This window comes from Aquarana catesbeiana, linkage group LG06 (assembly GCF_042186555.1).
Source record: "Aquarana catesbeiana isolate 2022-GZ linkage group LG06, ASM4218655v1, whole genome shotgun sequence".
Taxonomy (NCBI): domain Eukaryota; kingdom Metazoa; phylum Chordata; class Amphibia; order Anura; family Ranidae; genus Aquarana; species Aquarana catesbeiana.
The window spans coordinates 87971924-87991635 of NC_133329.1; the positions used below are offsets into that span (position 1 = coordinate 87971924).

The 19712-nt window shown below is 41.5% G+C and overlaps 1 protein-coding gene across 3 annotated transcripts in view; it reads right to left on the reverse strand.

Annotated features, from left to right (window-relative positions):
• Positions 1-19712, reverse strand: part of CACNA1H (calcium voltage-gated channel subunit alpha1 H) — a 730623-nt gene that overhangs the window by 134444 nt on the left and 576467 nt on the right. For all 3 annotated transcript variants that reach the window (XM_073636413.1, XM_073636414.1, XM_073636411.1), the window contains exons 12-17: positions 17246-17431; positions 16905-17022; positions 12015-12170; positions 6294-6384; positions 3363-3571; positions 2067-2501 (exon numbers count right to left, since the gene is read on the reverse strand). In XM_073636413.1, the coding sequence (XP_073492514.1) occupies positions 2067-2501; positions 3363-3571; positions 6294-6384; positions 12015-12170; positions 16905-17022; positions 17246-17431 (1195 nt within the window). The remainder of the gene's footprint in view (positions 1-2066; positions 2502-3362; positions 3572-6293; positions 6385-12014; positions 12171-16904; positions 17023-17245; positions 17432-19712) is intronic.

The window sequence follows — 19712 nt, forward strand, 5'->3', positions numbered from 1 at the left end:
AAACAAAACAAAAAACAGCTCTTACTGCAATGTTCATCTTTAATCTGGATCTGTCCCTTGCAGTACCTCTTCTTGGCCATGAAAAGCCCTTAGTCTACCGGTTAAATGACACCTATTGAGCAGGGTGTCATGACCCCTAACCCTGAGGGGCCTCACTATGGCACCCTTTGTTTATAGTGTACTGGTGCAGGGTGGTGCTGATGTCAGTGTGGCTCTCTGAATTAGTAGGTAATGCTTAGCCTGGACAAGAAGCAAAGATAAAAAAGTCACATGATAAGCTTGAAGACTTTAGAAAAGGTAAAAAAAAAGTATAAATACATCCAACAGAGGGCTGAAGAAGATTTGGAGCGAAGCACCTGGAAGTTGACCTTTAAAGCAATAGTAAAGTCCGCTTTGTGATTTTTATCTACAGGTAAGCCTATAATAAGGCTTACCTGTAGGTAAAAGGAATATCTCCTAAATGTGCACCGTTTAGGAGATATGGACCCTGGATGCAGCCGGTGACGTCATGCGCTCAGAAGGTCCGGCATACCGTGCTGTACCCTCAGAGCACTATGCTGTAACCGAGGGCTCTCACAGGTATGCACGGGAATGATGATTGTGGCTCTGTAGCCAGAGTCTGCAAACCCAGAAGGAAGACTAGGGGAAGATGGAAAACCTCTTAGCAAAACGCCGCTGGAAGGCTTCTTTTAAGGTATTTCACAATGTGCTATTATGCGATGCATTGTGCTAATATTTTGCAGGGGAGGGTTTTTTTATTGCAGCGGTTTACTACCGCTTTAAGGAGGTGCTGGTATGTTATGTTGGGGCAGATAGATTTTTGTGTGTGCTCATCCATTTCCTAATGTACATAACCTTTTTCTCCTATGCACTGCAGGTATTTAAAGAACATGTAAACCCAACATTTCATATTCCTGATATGTGCCTTTTATAGCAGGTACCTGTATGAAAAAGTATCATGTTGCATTGCTTCCTTTGTGTGAAATCCCTGGTGTTCCTGCCAGTCCCTCTGCTTCCCTATTAAAAACTGACCACACTAGAGAGCACAACCCGATCAGTACTCAAGCTGTGCTGGGAACTCAGCCTGCTCTCCTCCAATGATCAGATTTGTCCTGACATGCCCCCCCTGCACAGCCATTCACTGGGAAGACCAGTGTACTGCTGTTTCTCCTCCTCCACCCCTCTATGCAGCTAAGAACGTGATCACTTAAAAAAAAAAAAGGGGGGGGGGCTAATTATAATGTTTTTTAAAGGCATTACACAAATGTTTTGCCTTTCATTTCTATTTTAAACTGAATGTTGTTTTACAAAGTGAGGGCTTACATATACTTTAAATACTGATGTATATATTATAGTGCACTGTGGGTCATGTTTGCTGCATGGATGTGCTTTGGAGCCCCATTTACAGGTCCTAAATGAAAAGTACAATCCTTTTCTATCCAAACCCTACGATTGCCCCCTGAGCTGTCTTAGGCAACCAAATAACATTTATCTGGCATTTAACAATCTTTTCCCTCCTCCTTGTTTTAATGCTCCGAACAGTTCCCAAGCTGGTATAAAATACAATTTTAATTCTCATTTAGCACAAAATCTGGATATGAACCACGGGAAACTTTGTAGAGCATAAGATTGTTATGAAAAGACCCAGGAAATGCAATGTTGAGAACGGCTTTCGTTATTGCAATGTTGTGATTAATTAGTAAAATGTGATAGAGCTGGAGGTATAAAACTTAATTGCCCTGTTTTTCCTGTAACTGAAAAATCAATGAGTATTAATTAGTTGCTGGGATACTGCAGCTGTAAGTACACTATGCAAAGATTAAGACAATGACTGTATATAGCTCCATGTCTTCCTCTTCCCAGACGGATCATTTACCAAGCCATAATTAAATACGCCAAGCTTAGTCGGGACAATGTGACTGCCTTCTCCTGGGAGCCAGGATCGACTTCTATTGTGTCTTCAAATCAAAACAACAACGGTCGAGAGACCAAAAGACAACAGGATTTAGACACCAGAGCTCTCAGTATTGCTCTGTACACAGGAGCAAGGGAAATGATGAACTTACGTCCTCAATGTCATCTTCATAGTCGATGGGGTCCTCTTTATGTTTCTCCATCCTGACAAACAGGTCGCTGGGCACGTGCACCATTTTGCCATTGCAGTCTTGGTAGTCCGCAGGCACCATAGCCAGAGGGTTGACACTGAGCGAGTGGCGCAGGGTGGGTACTTGGAGAAGCTCCGGGATGTCCAAGGAGCCACGGGTGTCCAAAGATCCTGCCCGGCGGTGGAGAGATATCCTGGCAACAGAGCTGGACTTGCAGTCGTCAGAGTCATCGTCTGTGCTGCCCTTTCCTTCTCCGGAGAGTAAGGACTCCCTCTCCCCAGACTGGTTCCTTTTTTTGATGCTTGGGGCCCGGCCTAAACTGTTCCAGCTAGAACGGCGGCTTCCCCAGTTGCTATACGTGCCCCACGGGGCGCAGGGGGAACTACGGATGCTGGCCTAAAGACAGATGATATAATAATTTACTTGCAGCACAAACAGTAACTCAACATTCTGAACATGATTAGCCTACACTTACAGTATGTCCTCAATCTTTTGGGATGATGTATCCTGGGCGTCATTCAACCAGAGAGACTGAAGACATCTTGTAGTGGGACAGAGTAGGCAATTTTTTTTTTTTGCTTATTTTATTTTCAACACTGACTTGGGTGCCTTTCTTTAAAAAAAAAAAAATACCTTGGGATGGTTTTAAGTGATGACTGGAATTCAGCCTTAATTGTAGCTAAGTCTCTGCACCATTGAAACTTACTGAAGTAATATATAATGGAGCAAAATGTCAAATACAACTATTGCTTGAAAGTCACATGCAGTATGATCTGTGACATGTCATATGTGAAGAAGCTTGAAGACCTTTGGAAATGTCCAGAATCGTACAGTAATGTGTAGCAAGGGCCTTATGGAAAATAGGGCTAAGGAGAACATAACCAAATATCTCTCCTTTTCTCTAGTTTTTTCACTTCATTAAGTGGGACATAATCTGTTAATGAGAGTACAGTTATCTATAGTCTCTTGGTACTCCGTCCACTGAAAGTGAGACAGTGTGCAGGGACTTTATGGGACACATCTTTATAGGCTTGCCTTTGTGCACCTAAAATCAATAGTTTGGAGGGCTGCCCACACAATTTTGGCTATATAGTGTATTTCTACATGGCTACCTGAAAAAAAAACACCAGCAGCTTTGCCTTAAATGTAACATCCAACTTTTTTGTGAAAGGGATGCATATGGCAAACAGATCTGTCTCCCAAGTGTTCAAAACATGGGACAATCTCTTAAAGTCAGGCAGAAATAGAAGAACTCACCAAAGACTTCTGATCACAGTTGGATGGATCGATGGACGCATTGCTTCCCCTTCTGGAATCCACAAAGGTGTGTACAGAGTCCATACACGGAGAGCTCTTGGGCGTGGGCATTGGTGTAGCAGCCGTGCGCATGATAATTGGAGGTGGCATTGAACAACGAGGGTCGAGGTGTCCATTGGGAGTCACCGCAAGTGAGTACATCTTAAGCTCTGCGGACAAGAAGATAAAGGATTCAACTAAAATGATTAGCTTCAACAGGATTATCAAAGCTATTGCAGTGTGGGAAAACATCTGAGCAAATGTATTTAAAGTGGTACTAACCCATTGATTAAACTTTCTCAAAACAGTTAAACGTAAGCCATAGCTTTTTATAATAAATGTTACAGTTACAAGTGTGCTTAGATTAGCTCTCAAACGGATGGTCAAGTCATCAATTGACTGGTGTCATAGCTGATCACATGAGCAGCACCATAGCAACTGCAGATCAAACAGAGGCTAAAATAACAGCTTCCTTGGCTGTACCGAATAGGAGGGTTTAATTCTGCTTTAAATGTTTCAGTAAAACATTGGTGCTGAGATTTCATCTGAATTTGTCACCAGTTTTCAGTTCTTATGTAAAATTTACTTTCTGAGTATCTGTGTAACAGTACAGGTCATAATAGTCAGGTTTGAGTTTATCTTAAGTTTAAAGCCCAACTGAAGTCTCTCGCCATTTAATTCCTCTTTATCCTTTACTGTTGTACGCATAGGTGTGCACAGCCCATTGCATTAGGCTGTGCATCCCAAAGCTCAAACACACGTGCCTTTCTCACTGGAATGAATGGGAAGTACTCTGTGCTGAGTGGCTTCCTGTTCATTTACAAACTGAAGCATAGTAAACACAGTTGGCTTCTAGTATTCACAGAATACTTCTTGGTAATGCCTTAACCTCCCTGGCGGTATTCCCGAGTGTGGCTTGGGGTGAATTTTTGGTACCAAAAGCGGTAACCCCGAGCAACACTCGGAATCGCATCGCAGGATCCAGGTACAGTTACTTACCTTGCCTGGGGATGTCTCCCCGCTGTGTGTGCGAGACGTCCTCTGCTTGATTCATCATAGCGCCGAGCTCCGTTCCCTGCGAGCTATGCGACGCACGGGGACGGAGCACGGTGCCGAATTCAAAAAGTGAAACACACACAATACATACTTAATATTCTTACAGATTACATTACTGTATCAAATCATTTCACATTCCCTTTGTCCCTAGTGGTCTGTCCAGTGCTCTGCATGCAGTTTTATATTATAAATACTGTTCTTTCTGCCTGGAAACTGTAGATTGTCCATAGCAACCAAAACCGTCCCTTTACATCAAAAGCGGTTTTAGACCAGCTAGAAAACAGCGATAATAAATTATAATCACTTGCAGATTGAATTGAGTGATAGATTCGGGGGAAATCAGTCATCAAACACTGAAAGTAACGACAGCAACAATTCTGCAACTGAGAAAATTTCAGTGTTTTTGATTTGATTACATTATTGAATCATTTTTATTATTATTATATTATGTTTTGTTATAATTATTTATAGTTATTTATTATATTATAATTTATCATTTTGTGTTTCAAACTTTATCATACCCGGGATATCTACTAGACTCTTGTTTGGACAGATTTAAGTGTGTTATTCCTAAGAATTACAGGCCTACAATATAAAACGCCAAATTTCTATGCAAAACATTGTTCCGCTTTGAGCATCAAAAATCTGAAATAATCAGGGAGGTTAAAATACCTTTAACTGTAAAGCCTAGTACATACTATCAACCCGCTGGGTTGAAAGAAAAAAGACTCAGCTCTGGTCAGAGCCGCGTACTAACAACTAACAACCCCGATGTTAGTACAGCTTTCTCCCCTGCTGAGCTATTGTGTTCTGACAGGGGGACGGCCAGAAAACTCCGGTCAGCTGCTGGTTTCCCAGCAAGCTCATCCGACAGAAGTAGGACGTTCGTCCGGCTTCTGTCGGACTGGCTGCCATACACACGACCGAATGTTGGCTGTTTTTTTATTGAACCGGCCGATGTTGCCCCGACATTCGGCCCGTGTGTACTAGGCTCTAGTAAAAATGCCACTTCCTGTCTCCCCCTCCGGTGCTCTGTGTCGTCAGAGCTGAGTATCGGTCACATCCCTCAGCACAAGTGTCCTCACAAATACTTGTACTACATAGAAATGGAGGAGGAATATTCGACAAGCCTCTAATGGAATACTGATTACAGAGTGCACTGGATCTAGTTTTGATGCCTATTTGACTGCATTTATTTAGACTCCCTGCAAAACTGCTGTAGTAATAAATAGAGATGAGGCAATGAAAATGGAGATTGTCAGTACAATGCATTTCTATTTCTGTGGCTTCAGTTGGGCTTTAGAGGTTTAGCGGTAGGGTCAGTTTAATGGTTAGACCAAGGGTTGAGTTTGGGTGAAGGTTTTTGGTTAAGGTTAATAGTTAAATTCAGGGGGTAGGACAGGGTTCGTTTTTCAGGTGTGACAAATTTAGCTACCTGAAAATTTAGTTTATACTTAGGTATTAATAGCCAATGCACCCCCTACCAGCTAACCCTTTGTCATCCAGTTCCGGCAATGGGAGAACTAAGTTCATAGCCAATAATCAACATTCTTCATAAATATGTGTTTTGTGGCCTCTCACTATACTACACTGCTCTGACTTGTAGGAAAGTATCATTTTGAGTCTGTCTTTTTTCCTTGTTTAGATCAACTAGATAAAATGGTCACAGGGAGAAAGAAAAGTTCAAACTTCACTCTGTTTCCTGCTTAACTATAAGTTGCGATAAAAATCATATTTTTTTCTTTCTGAAAACTATTTGAGGGTTATTTGTCTGGTGATTTTTCAATACAGGCCATGCCTGGCAGAGTTTCACCGTATCATGATAAGTTAATCTACCTGCGGCTCGGAGATCTTTCAGCTTTTCCAGTTCTTCATCGAAGTTGGCAGAGACTTTGTCCTCATCTGCTTCTGACCTTGTGGCATCCCCCTGGAGGACAGATATAAGGAAGAGTGATGTGAGGATACGACAGATGTGACAGTTTGACGTGTGACAATGACAACGAGGATCAGGTTTTGGTGCTGTACGTCTCTCCTACAGTTTTATCAGTGTTTTTCTGGATGAAGCATCTCTAATCTGTTTCACACAGCTCTGCTGGACCCGGATTACCTGTGTACTATGCTTCAGATAACCGTGCTGCTCACTTATCTTGGAATTATACATCTTTGCTGACCATGCTACAAAAGCTCATTATGAGACCATAGTGGAGACACCTGAAAAAAGGGGAAGTGGCTGCTGCCAATAAGGCTAATTTATCAAAATGCCTAAAAGGAGTAGGTTGGTTGGGAGTTGCAGGTATAGCTGATGCAAAAGAATTTTAATGGCCATCGCTGAAAAAATAAACGCTCCATGAACTGAATGTGGTATAGCAGGGAACATTTTTTTCCTTCACATCTTTATTCCCTTATAGAAAGGCTACTTTCACATTCTTAAAAAAAAAAAAAAAAAAATATATATATATATATATATATATATATATATAAAGGAAAAGAATGGCATGCATATGCAAAATGTAGAAACTCTATTGAAGTGAACTGCAGTATACATGCGCAGTTAGGTAGCACTGATTTGTAAAGAATCTCTATCAAAATTATGTAACATGTACCCAGTCTCTTTCTAGCAAGTAATACAATGGAGGCCACACCCCAGAATGACACCCTGAAATCTGCTTTGAGTTCATAACCTAATCTCCTCTCTCTCACCTGTTTCACTGACTAGAGCTTAATTATTAAGTTGAGAACCTGACTTTCTCCTGAAGCATATTTCCAGTCTCCAACCAAACCTGTAGCATGTCTTTGATCTTTGTCTGTCTCCTGTAGAATGTCTACAGTCTCTGGCAGTCTTTTGACCTTCATTGATATCACAGGCTGCAGCTGAAGGCTCCTACACCTTGTAAGTGGACCACCACTGCGCAAACATGTGTTTTCTGTATTTTTTTCAGGGCAATTAAACTTTTGTCTACTCTTAATACTGTATACGATTAACATTTTCTGACCATCACACCTATATGAATTTAATGGACTCCAAAATCATGGGCAATAATATGGTGTTGGCACCCTGTAGGCAGGGCCAGTTGATTGGTACCTGGGATGGAGTAAAGACACACAGAGACCAAGGAAGGTGGCACAGATATTATTTGGTAAATTAGAAGTAACAATTGACCCATGGAAGACAGTGGCAAGGTGCTCATGTACAGTTTCAAGCCCTATGGCTATGGAACCTCAGTATTACAGGCAACCAGGGCATAATAGCTTTTAGCAACATTGGCGATACTTTAACACAGTCTTTGTACTTGAGGGACACTTTAGTAGTCTACGTTACTGAAACAGCATCTGATGAAAGGGGTGGCTGATAGGCTGAACAGCGGTGCAGGCCCCTTTATTAACCAGGTAGGAAGGTCCTTGTCCCAACTCTCTAGAGTTCCCAGATGGTGGAGCCAGGCGCAGTATTCCTGCACTATCCCTCTTTGACCAGAACCTCTCTCTTGCGCTAAGTGCACTGTCCCTAGCCAGTGGGGAGCCTGTCCCTCCACTATCCACTTAACAAATATGAGCCAACTGCAGTGGGGCAGGGCTATTTATTCACTGAAGATGGCTACAGAGGTCATTCCATGCAGCAGCATCTAATCGGACAGCTGCTCCTTTAAAGATACCTACGGAGGCATCAAAGGAACAAGGTCCTCTCAACCTCTGCTCCTTCTGCTCAGAGGCTGCCGGAACAGTATCACCTATAGAAAGAACGTTGAACTGCACCTGCATACATCCCCCAAGCGGTAATAGCAGCCTCCACTTTTCTTGGGAAGGCTTTCCACAACATTTTGTAGTGCATCTATGGGAATTTGTACCCATTCAGCCAAAAGAGCAATTGTGGAGTCAGGTACTGATTTTGTATGAGAAGGCCTGTAACACATTTCAGTTCATCCAAATAGGTTTAAAGTCAGAATAATTGGAGTTCCTCCACATCAAACCATATCTTTATGAAGATGGCTTTGTCTACAGCGACACAGTCATGCTGTAACCAAAAAGGGCTCTAAACTGTTACGAGAAGGATGGAAGTGCATAGCTGTTTAAAATATCTGTATACTGGGTCATACCTGTTCCTGGAGAAAAATACATGACTGTGATGTGGACATTAGATTGTAAATTGATGTGGCAGTGAAATTGGATTATCAATCGCTTCAAGGACAGGTATGGTAGGAACAGTGTATTGGATTATACGGTCCTTCTAGTAAAGGGATAATTGGGATAGGGGAATTATTTTTTTTTAGTTTATTTGGGGAAGGGACTGGTGCGATAGGGACACCAGATTATAAACTGCTTTAAAGAAGAGAGACACTGGATTATAACAACCTTCATAGGAAGTGGTTGGTGTGAAATGAACCCTGGATTATAAAAAAAATCAAGGGAAGGCATTGGTGTGATAATGACAACAGATTAGGGGCTCCTTTAAGAGAGAGAGACACTGGATTATAAGAACTTTCATAGGAAGTGGTTGGTGTGATGTGACCCATGGATTATAACTGAATCAGGAGAAAGAACTGGTGTAATAAAGGCACTAGATTATAAACGGTATTGGTATGACAGGGACATTGAATTATAACCTCCAACAGGGGAAGGGATTGGTGTGACAGGGACATTGGATTATAACCTCCATCTGTAAAGGCATTGGTGTGATAGGGACACTGAAGTATAATCTCCATCTGTAAAGAGATTGGTGTGATTGGGGCACTAAAGTATAACCTCCACCTGTAAAGGCATTGGTGTGATAGGGACACTGAAGTATAATCTCCATCTGTAAAGAGATTGGTGTGATTGGGGCACTAAAGTATAACCTCCACCTGTAAAGGCATTGGTGTGATAGGGACACTGAAGTATAATCTCCATCTGTAAAGAGATTGGTGTGATTGGGGCACTAAAGTATAACCTCCATCTGTAAAGGCATTGATGTGATAGGGACACTGAAGTATAACCTCCATCCGTAAAGGCATTGGTGCAATAGGGACACTGAAGTATAACCTCCATCTGTAAAGGCATTGGTGTGATAGGGACACTGAAGTATAACCTCCATCTGTAAAGAGATTGGTGTGATTGGGACACTGAAGTATAACCTCCACCTGTAAAGGCATTGGTGTGATAGGGACACTGAAGTATAACCTCCATCTGTAAAGAGATTGGTGTGATTGGGACACTGAAGTATAACCTCCACCTGTAAAGGCATTGGTGTGATTGGGACACTGAAGTATAACCTCCACCTGTAAAGGCATTGGTGTGATAGGAACACTGAATTATAGCCTCAGCCAAGGGTAAAAATTGGTGTGTTGGAGACACCGGATTATAAAAATCTCCAGAGTAAGAGACAGATATGAGTAGTTGAATTGTATAAGCTATACAAACATTTGCATGCTTATCTCTGGAACCCGGGGGAAGTTGGCCACTATGAAGGCACTTAGAACTTAGAGGATAAGTAAATCAGAACATATAAGTCAGAACAAGCTGAATTAACCAGAGTTAAATCCTTGTTTTAATTGTTTTATGAATTATCTCCTGGCCGTAATCCTCTAATGAACTCATAACTATAACAAATGACTTACTACAGTCCATTACTTTATTACATCCATAGAATTACTCTATCTTTTTGGACAGTTACACTAATTTGAGAGTCTGTCAAGGCGGGGGGCTTTTGGGGGATTTTTGTCTTATTAATGTGCGTCTCATTCGCAGTCTTCTAGAAACTTCCAAAAACTGACAACGACTTTGATGACTAAATGACTTTTTTACATTAATTAGATGAGCAGTTGGGTGATGTTAACGAGGTGCTAAAGACAGTAAAATGCCCCTCAGCTTTTCAAGGTTATTGCAAGGCTGAGATCATCACTTGGCAGGTTCTTCCCAGTTAGCAGAAAAATGGGGATAGTCAGCATTTTGTGAGGGGGGTCTGGGAGGGGTGCTTGGATTTCCAGGAAATGCTATCTTTTTTATTATCCACTTTAGGCTCCATTTTGGCACTATAATTCATGGTGCAGTCAAATGTTGGCATGCCTGGCGCTCTTATCGTGTGAATGCAGATTGCTACATTAAAGTGACATGGATGGATTGTGCCCTCTTAATGTTTCTGACTTTATCATGTAAGACATTCTCAAAGTTCTGTCTGGAATAACATATTCGGGTGCTTTTATCCTTCCTCATTTTGTGCTGCCCATCCATATATTACATCACATGTGTGGTACTTTTAGTATTGTTTAACCCTTTTGCAAATAGTATTTTAGAAAAGCAAGTTCAGACAACAAATGCAATCATCTAGTAAAGTGTTTCTCAAGCTTTTTTCAGTCAAGGCACCCCTTAAAATTATGGACAATCTCAAGGCACCCTTAAAAATTATGGACAATCTGAAGGCACCCTTTAAAGTTATGGACAATCTGAAGGCACCCTTTAAAGTTTTGGACAATCTCAAGGCACCCTTTAAAATTGAGAACAGTCTGAAGGCACCCTTTAAAATTATGGACAGTCTCAAGGCACCCCATTCTAAAATGTAAAAAACGATTCTAATAGTTTTACATAATGTGGCAGCATCGACACATGTAGGACGCCCAACATTAGAGGTGATTTATTCTTACAAAGCAAATACACTTTTGCATACTAGTACCGACTAGTATTCCAGCACTTCTTTTTTTCCTCAGTTTCTCTCCATCACTCAGCTAATGTGAGGGTACTGACAATGAGAGGGGCAGAGGAGGGTCAAACAAGGATGCTGTGCTGGCGATCAACACCCTTCTTATCAACACTGATGATATCACTGGTTATTAGGATGCTGGTGGCTGGAAGGTTGAAATGGTGCACAATGAAAACCTGTTTCTTTGTGTAACTAAAAGGCAGGCTTGATCCACCTGCTGGATTGTATACATTTTTTTGGCAACATTTTTAGGCATTTTGCCAAGGCACCCCTGAAGAAACCTCAAGGTACACTGGCTGAAAAAGGCTGATCTAGTAAACTGCTAGCCAGGAAACACTGCAGCTGTGCTAAATTCAGGAAAATTCACTTAATTGATCTGAGGGTTTAACAATGAGCAAAAACAAAAATTTTAATTAATTACCTTAACTTTGCCAAAGCCTAAATACCTGCATTAGCCTGTCCTATGAAAGTGCCGCAGTGGACAATAGGAGTGCACGAAGGAAAGTACCAAAGGTAATTTGTAAAGTTCAGCAGTAATTAGCCAACATGTTTCAGAGAATCAAAATGTCCCCATTTAGAGGATCTTGGCAAATGTTTCAGATTAGAAATTCACACTAGACTAATATATAGAGACCCTGAAGGGTGATTTCTTTAAGACACAATATGAAACATCTGCTTCGGAAATTGGTTTAGGTAATAATGCCATTCTGGATGGACAGGGGAATGACTGGTGGCCTTTAAAATAAAAAAGTCCAAAGCTTAAAGTAAAATGAACTCAGTTTAAGAGGGGCTCGTAGTAAAGGATTTGCTGACAGCTTCACTTTAATGGCAGACGTAGATATACAGAGAATTGGTGTGTGCGTTGTGTGTGTATATGCGCATGCATTTACCTCTGCTTGAAAGCCCTCCACCAGAATGGCCACCAACAGGTTGAACAGGACATAATTCCCAAATGTCATTAGAGCCACAAAATAGAGAGCCGCCCAGGAGGAGGTAGAGGCCATTCCGTTGTACAGGACCATGTTCCAGTCTTCCTGTGTGAGGATCTGAGAAAATACAATCAACAGGCTTAGAAATTAGAACTTGGGTTTTAATCTCTCATTATAATATTCACAAATCTATTGATAGACTTTCCATCCATTCAGAGGGGCAATTAATGAAAGACTGCCATCTAAAGATTGTTGTAGAATGCGAAAACCAGAAACTTTATATATTGCAGCTTACTAATCCTTAGATGTGGTGGCTGCATTAGTTTTCTTTTTTAGGCTTTTCCCCTCTGTTTTCACCCAGTGATCTGGCCAGTAACACACCTCCTGTATTAGAGTGCCTCCATTCTGGATAGAGGAGGAGCACAGAGGGCACCTTTGGACAGCAGCATTGTCAGTCTTAGAGGAGGGGAGTGTTAGACGTACTAGCAGATTTAGATACAACTAACAAATTAAAGTCAAACTCCATCAAACACTGCTGTTACACAAGCAGTTACAGCAACAGTTTTGTTCCTTTATGGATAAAGGTTTTTAATAAATAGGAGCTGATCATTGTAAACACCCCAGTGTCAGTGATAAATGGTATGTTTTAAATCGCTAACTGCTACATTTGCAGTGAAGCTGGTTCTGTTGAAAAACAACAGGCTCCTTGGCTGAATCACTAGATGAAACAAAAGGAAAGGAAGCCTAGAAAAGAAAACGAATGCAGCCATCACATCTACAAATTGGTAAGTTGGTAAGTAAATATAATACATGTGTGCTTTTGAGTTTAATACCACTTTAAAAGGTTGTAGCTACCCTCCTTACAAGTATTTGTTGACAAAGATGGAAGGGGTAGAGAGTGGAGAGGAGGAAGCCATCTTATCGTAGGGAGACCGTCTTACTCAACCTTTCCCAACCAGGGTTCCTCCAGAGGTCGCTAGGGGTTCCTTGGACTGTTACTGATTGACCTGCATAGTTTGGGGTTTAATGCTCAATGGCAGAGTCAGCAGCATGACAACAATAATCTTTTAGCTGTCTGTAAGGGTGGCATTCTGACCACCACTGTAAGGGGGGGCATTTTTCCCACTGACCATTAATGTAAGAGACATTTTCTCCCAATGATCCCCAATTGATTTTCTCCACTGATCCTTGTCACCTGAAAATTATTTTAAGGGTTCCTTTGATGTAAAAAGTTTGAGAAAGGCTGGTGGAGCCTATGCCATTATTCTTTCCCTAGGACAGAGAACCAACAGACAAGAGATCAGAGGTGGGCTGACCAAGCCATTTTCCATTCATGGTACAAACTGACTACCAGAAAAACCACCTCACTATGGGGACTACCAAAGACTAAAAAATATATTAGCTCTATAGTGCAATGTTTATTCTCCATTTATGTTTTGGGGTACCATTACAATATCAGTCTTGTCTAGAAAAGTTTTCATTCATTCAGGTCATGGCATTGGTAGTAGCAGGTAGTCATATTCAGGAAGTGTCCTGTAATGTTGAAGATGTTTCACAACTAATCCAAGTGGCTTCTTTATTTCTAGGTGTGGGTAACATAAATGCTATAAATATAGCCAATACACAAATGCTATAAATTCTGGGGTATGTTCCCAAAGCACGCATTAGGAGGATGCCACTTGGATGGGTTGTGAAACATCTTCAACATTACAGAACAAGTCCAGCTGAATGTGACCAACAACCACTAGCTATACAAGTCTTGCTTTAGCACTGTGGAGAAAGTCAATCAACTTTTTAAATTCAACATTTTCTTTTCCCTGTGACAGATCGAGCTTCATTCCCACACTTGGAAGCCATCAAAGCTGTTTTTTAATGAAGAAGCTAATTAGGCTTTGAGCGCCCACTGTGGATGTTTGGGCTGAGCTGTGCCAACAGACCACTCTAAATCCTCTTCAAAAAGATTTGGAAAAATACGCACTTTTCAGATAACTCCACGAAAAGGGCTAGGGAAATGAAGGTAGTTTGTGGTCGGCAAAGGCAACCAGTGGTCTAGTACTGGAGTGGGGATTCAGATTCTTTAAGCTGAACTCAATTAACTCGAGATTCTTATCTTGTCAATTAATTTTGGAAAGACCAAGATTAATGAGTTAGTATTCACATGCCATTTCTGCTAATATTACAGAACTCTGGAAATAAAAAACTATTTGCATCTAAATAGTCCTGATGACATAAACCCAATGTAATTAGAGATCAATAATTACTTTTTTACAGAATCATATTTACTGCTTTTGGGGCCTCCTACGCTTCTAACAAGTCATGCACACGTCGACGAATTTAAAGAGGAACTGCAGTCTGCTCACATAATTTGTAATAAAAACATCTTTGCCATTCTGAAGCTTCCCTCCAATCACTTTGCATGTTATTTTATATATACTGTGATTCTGTACTTGCCAAATATGCTGCAGAAGTCTCCCTCCACTGAGTCTGGCTGCAATCATTTTAACTGTGGGCAGCTGGACAGATGAAGCTGCTGCCTGTTCACTTCCTGGATTTACACAGACACACAGAGGTACACCTCCAACTCTGCAGCCCTGCAGCTCTCATTGGCCCTCTTATGACTCACCCCCCCTCCCTTCCTGGCAAACTCGAGAGTGAGAGAGAAAGCTGTGCATGATGTCATATGCCTAGGCTAATGACCAGACAAGAAACAAGAAGTGGGCTGTATAAGGAATTTACTGGCAGAAAAAAAAATGTTTTACTATCCAAAGTTAAAATAACAAGGGCAGAGGATTTAATAGATGGGAAGTTGAAAAAATGACTGAAGGTCCACTTTAAATAAAACAAATTTAAAGCTGGGGTGGCCTTTTCTCTTTCCCTTTATACAGTATTAGCCTATCTGAGCAGAACTATAGCAATAACATGTTCCAGGTAGCCTCTAAGTCAGTGATTCTCAACCTTTCTAGTGACTGATTGATAAAATTTCCCAAGTTGTGGGGACCCCTAACAGTAAAATTATTTATTTTCGTAGCGTGGGTTGTCAGCACCCAAACCAAGACAAGTAATTTGCGCCCCTAACCCATGGACATTTAGCGCTCCCTGAGTCCCTTCCACTCGTACAGTATTAAAAACCTATGATGGTACATTTTAGGATGTACCACGCTTTCTCTTTGTTCTCCTTTCTTTCCCTTTTATCTCTCTCTATGCTAATTTCTTGTTTCCCCCCATCCCTCTCTCTAGCCGTCTTTCTTGTTCTTTCTCTTATTCTTTCTCTCCCTTTTTCTTTGTTCCTTCCCCTCTATTCCTCTCCCCTCCATGTATTCTCTATTTTTATTCCTTCTCTTACTCCTTGGTGGGGGGGAATGGGATGAGTGTCAGTGCTGGGGGGATCAGTGGCAATGCTGGGGGGAACTCTGATCAGCCAACTTAGGTGCTCTTGATCAAGGTCATCTGCTGACCTGAGAACTGTAGTGGGGACTTTTAATGGTAACTATAATCACAGGTAGTGTTACTCACTCTGTCTCCGGCTTCACTGTGTCTCCGACTTTGTGGTGTCTCGCAGCAGTGACACCTATGCCGAAATCAGGAGATAGGGTCTCCTCCAGCTCCACCCACTTCATTCCTCACCAGTCAGCTGACCTCTAGTCTCTGCCCCCCCCACCCATGCTGTGAACTGCTGCTGTGAACTGAATGAGCGGCTGCGAAGAGGCCGAGTGGGTGGCCACGGGCTCCAAGAACAGCCCTACTGGGCGGCCACAGGCTCCAGTGACAGCCCTGATGGGTGGCCACAGGCTCCAGGGACAGCTCAGCTAGGTGGCCACAGGCCTGCTGGGTGGCCGCGAAAAGGCTGCGAGAGCGGCGCAGGCTTCAGGAACAGGCCCAGGATTCGGTGACCCCTGGCAAATCGTCATTTGACCCCCAGGTTGAGAAACACTGCTTTAAGAGCAGTTTTACTGCTTGTTCAATTAAGCTTTGGCAATAAAACCTGGAAGCTGATTGGTTTCTATGCAGTGCTGCACCAGATTTTGCACTCTCCAGGTTTAGTAAATCAACCCCATTGGCTGACCAAGGAAGCAGTAATAGTAAACTAGGAAGTAGCAAAATTATTTTAATACCTACCACAGATGTGTGTATTACATAAATGGCTGCTCAACTACAAGTCTTTTGGCAGGCAAAATACAAAATGCATATAGTTACTGCGAAAAAAAACATTTTGATTGCATTTTTCTTGTCAGGACAGGAAGTGATGGGAAATCTCTACAATGTGGACATAAACAAAAGCAAATTTAGTAGAGAGGGGAGAAGATTAAAACTTATGACAATGTTGTTATTTCTTTCTGTGTCTTCCAGTCCTGGTTACTTCAGCACCCTTTATTTCTTGTCCTGGTGTCACAGGGAGAGGAAATAAAGTAAAAGCTGCCCAATGGGGCTGCAAACAGAAATAAATACACAAGTTGCTCCAGTAACAATACTGCCGGAAATCTGCTATCGGACGCCATTGTATCAACTTGGATGGTGTTTGTATATAGCAGTAGGATGCATCACTTGTTTTTATGTATCTGATGCTTTTTCTTAAAAACACTCAGTCAAAATATGTATTTGTATGTTTCACTTGTATTCTATTTGCTTTTGTACTAATAAAAATTGACTTTTAACAAAAAAACTTTCTGATCACTACATTGCCCCAAAAATCCCAACTAGAGGTACAATATTTGTTTTTTTTGCAAACAGAAATAAATACCCAACAAATTTGAACTATTACGCTATCTAAAAATGAAAAAAAAATGAAATATTTAAAAATCGATGTAAAGCCTATCCAGCATGTTTGTGCTGAAGTTTGATAGCTGACATTACCTGGAAAACAGTCACAATGGCCCAAAGAAGGGAATCAAAGTTCTTGCGGTCAGTGACGGTATCTCCGCTGTCTGTCCTCAGTGTGAATTTACAGCCAAAGAGATGCATGCCGAGGATGCTAGAAACAAGAAAAAGAAGAAAGAGCACAATTAACCTAACGCAATCAAAGTTCTGAATGGTGAAAAGGATTGTGAGGGACCTATCCTACTCCATAAAACATTAAATAGTCATTTTACAGACACATTCATGTCTATTTCTGGCTACAGGTGAGACTTCATTCAAAGCAGTTCTTGTATGGAAGCAGAGATGGAAATAATGTAATAGCAGATATGATCAAGTACCTGAAGATAAAGATGAAGAGCATGAGAAGCATGCAGAAGGTGGCCACATTGTCCATGGTCTTCATCAGGACCACCAGCTGGCGCCGCAGAGCTGGCATGAAGCGGACCAGCTTCAACACGCGAAGCAGTCGAAATGTTCTGAGCACAGACAGACCCCCATCTGACTGGCCGATGATCTCCCAAACACTGAATGATGGGAAAGCAGTATAGCGGTAAGTGTCTCCATCAATGAAACATGGCAACCTACACAAGCATTTCACTAGTCACAAGGTAACACCTGAGGACACGGTGGGCAGCGTGAGATGATGCCATAACAGAAGCCTTTGATTTTGTGGACCTTACACTTTGTAGCAGACATAAGGAGTCCAGGAAAGGTAGACACTGTGGTCACCCTTATTTGAAGTTCAACCCCAGCCCAAGCAGTTTATTTGCTTTGGATAGAGTGAAGAAGGGTTAGAGTCACTGCCGGGTTTGTAATGCAGTCATGTCTCTATTGGAGAGATCTTCAGGTCACTTTTAATTGAACTAACTACCAGCTGTACCATGACCTGGATGAAAGTGAACCTTTCCAGAGATTCATCTATGTTAGTTGCTATGGGCCTTCCAGCACATAAGTGTCGGCCAAAGCTAAGAACTAAGCTTCACAAACACTTTTATTTGCTTGATCTAATAAGATTAAAGTATATCTGAAGCCAAAAGTTTTGTTTGTTACAATTACACTTTAACAATTTTAACGTGTTGTCATTATCCCAATGGATTTGCCAAGGACAGTAATCAAACTAACAGGACTGCGGCATCAAACGCAGCCAGAAAAGGCAGATTGCATTCGCTTTGATGCAGTGCTGCACAGTTATATATGAATGAATAAAGGCAATGTCTACTTTTCCGACTACCTCTGGTAGTATAGTCTGCTATAAAATGACAGGTCCTCATTAAATCTTTCCAACTTTTCCTTGTGCATTAAATCTGTATAAATTAAGAACATGATAGCTGAGGATAGTGAGCACCTACATGTTTGTGAACTCAAAAGCATGCGATGAGGTGTACAACAGATATACTACTAATACAATTCATATTAGGGTCAATGAATATAAAGGCCATTGCTACTCAAAGCTGATATTTCAGTCGTATGTGAGTGCCAGTCAGTCACTTATTAAATTCCTGCCACAAGTCTTTGCTCCTTCTATAAAGCAATGATTCTGGTGTCATTCTTCAGCAGCTGCACTGTACACTTATTAGTTGACATTCTATTATTGGGAATCCACTGAAAGAGTATGACATCATTATTTTTCATTGTATCTGCCAAGGCAGTGGGTTGGAACTAGGAATTTTGGTGGAGAGATAACCTCTAAAGTCCTCAAGATATACTAGAGGCCACCATGTGATTTACCTGGACATATACTGAAATATCTCTTTTAGGTGGGGTTGGCCTTTAGTTTACAGAACACAATACCAATATATAAATTAGCATATCCTGAATGTGTGCTGACCATTATTTGTACTAGAAAAAAAAACTTAAGGTGAACCTATGCTTTGCCAAAACTGCAAAGCAACAGGTTCTCTTTAACATTGGCCTCTCTTAGCAGCATATACCTTCCTATCACGTACACACCACTCTGTTTACCCATTGAAGCCAAGAAAGAAGGCCACCTGGAGCTTACACAGGGCTGAGGACTCTCTCCCCACCCCCATATCAGGCACACGGGAGGAAGGGAAGTGAGCAACATGATCCCCATATTTAAAAATACCAGGTATATCACTTTGCTCCCCCTGGCAAACTGATACAAAAGGGAGGTAAATATAAGGAGCTGCAGGACCAGGCATTCAAGTGAACCCGTTGCTTTGTTCTACAAGGGTAAAGCACAGGTTAACTTTATAGTAGAGTTTCGGCCAGGAATGGAACAGGCTTTAATTGCTGTCTGTGTCCCAAATGAGGAGATTCCTTCTCACTCCGTGTCTGACAACATGGGGCCAGGGAGACAGGAGGCAAATGGACAGTTACATTTTCTCTCCTTTTACAGAAACTTCCTGTTCAGTAATCAGGACAGGAAGTGGGGACACAGACAGTAACAAAAGGTTCTAACCCTTCTCCAATCTGCCCAAAAAAATAACAAATGTTTTGGCTGGTGTTCCGATACAAACCAAATATGTGGTTTCTGTTAAAGCAATATAGACAACATTCACAAATGTATTCATATAGTATTACTTGTAGTAGGTTGTAGCCAGCCTTTAACTAGACTTGTTCTGTGATGCTGAAGACATTTTGTAGCTCAGCCAAGCCAATTCCTCAGTTCTAATGAGTTAGGGACATACCTCAACATTTATATCCATACAGGTAGCACAGACACACAAGCACCATGGAATATTTCGGGGCAGATGTTGACTTTCAAAAACAGGATGGTGTCAAAGTTTTGGAATCACCCTGTTCTAGTTACATGGCCCCATCCTTAGTGTCAGAAAGCCTTCA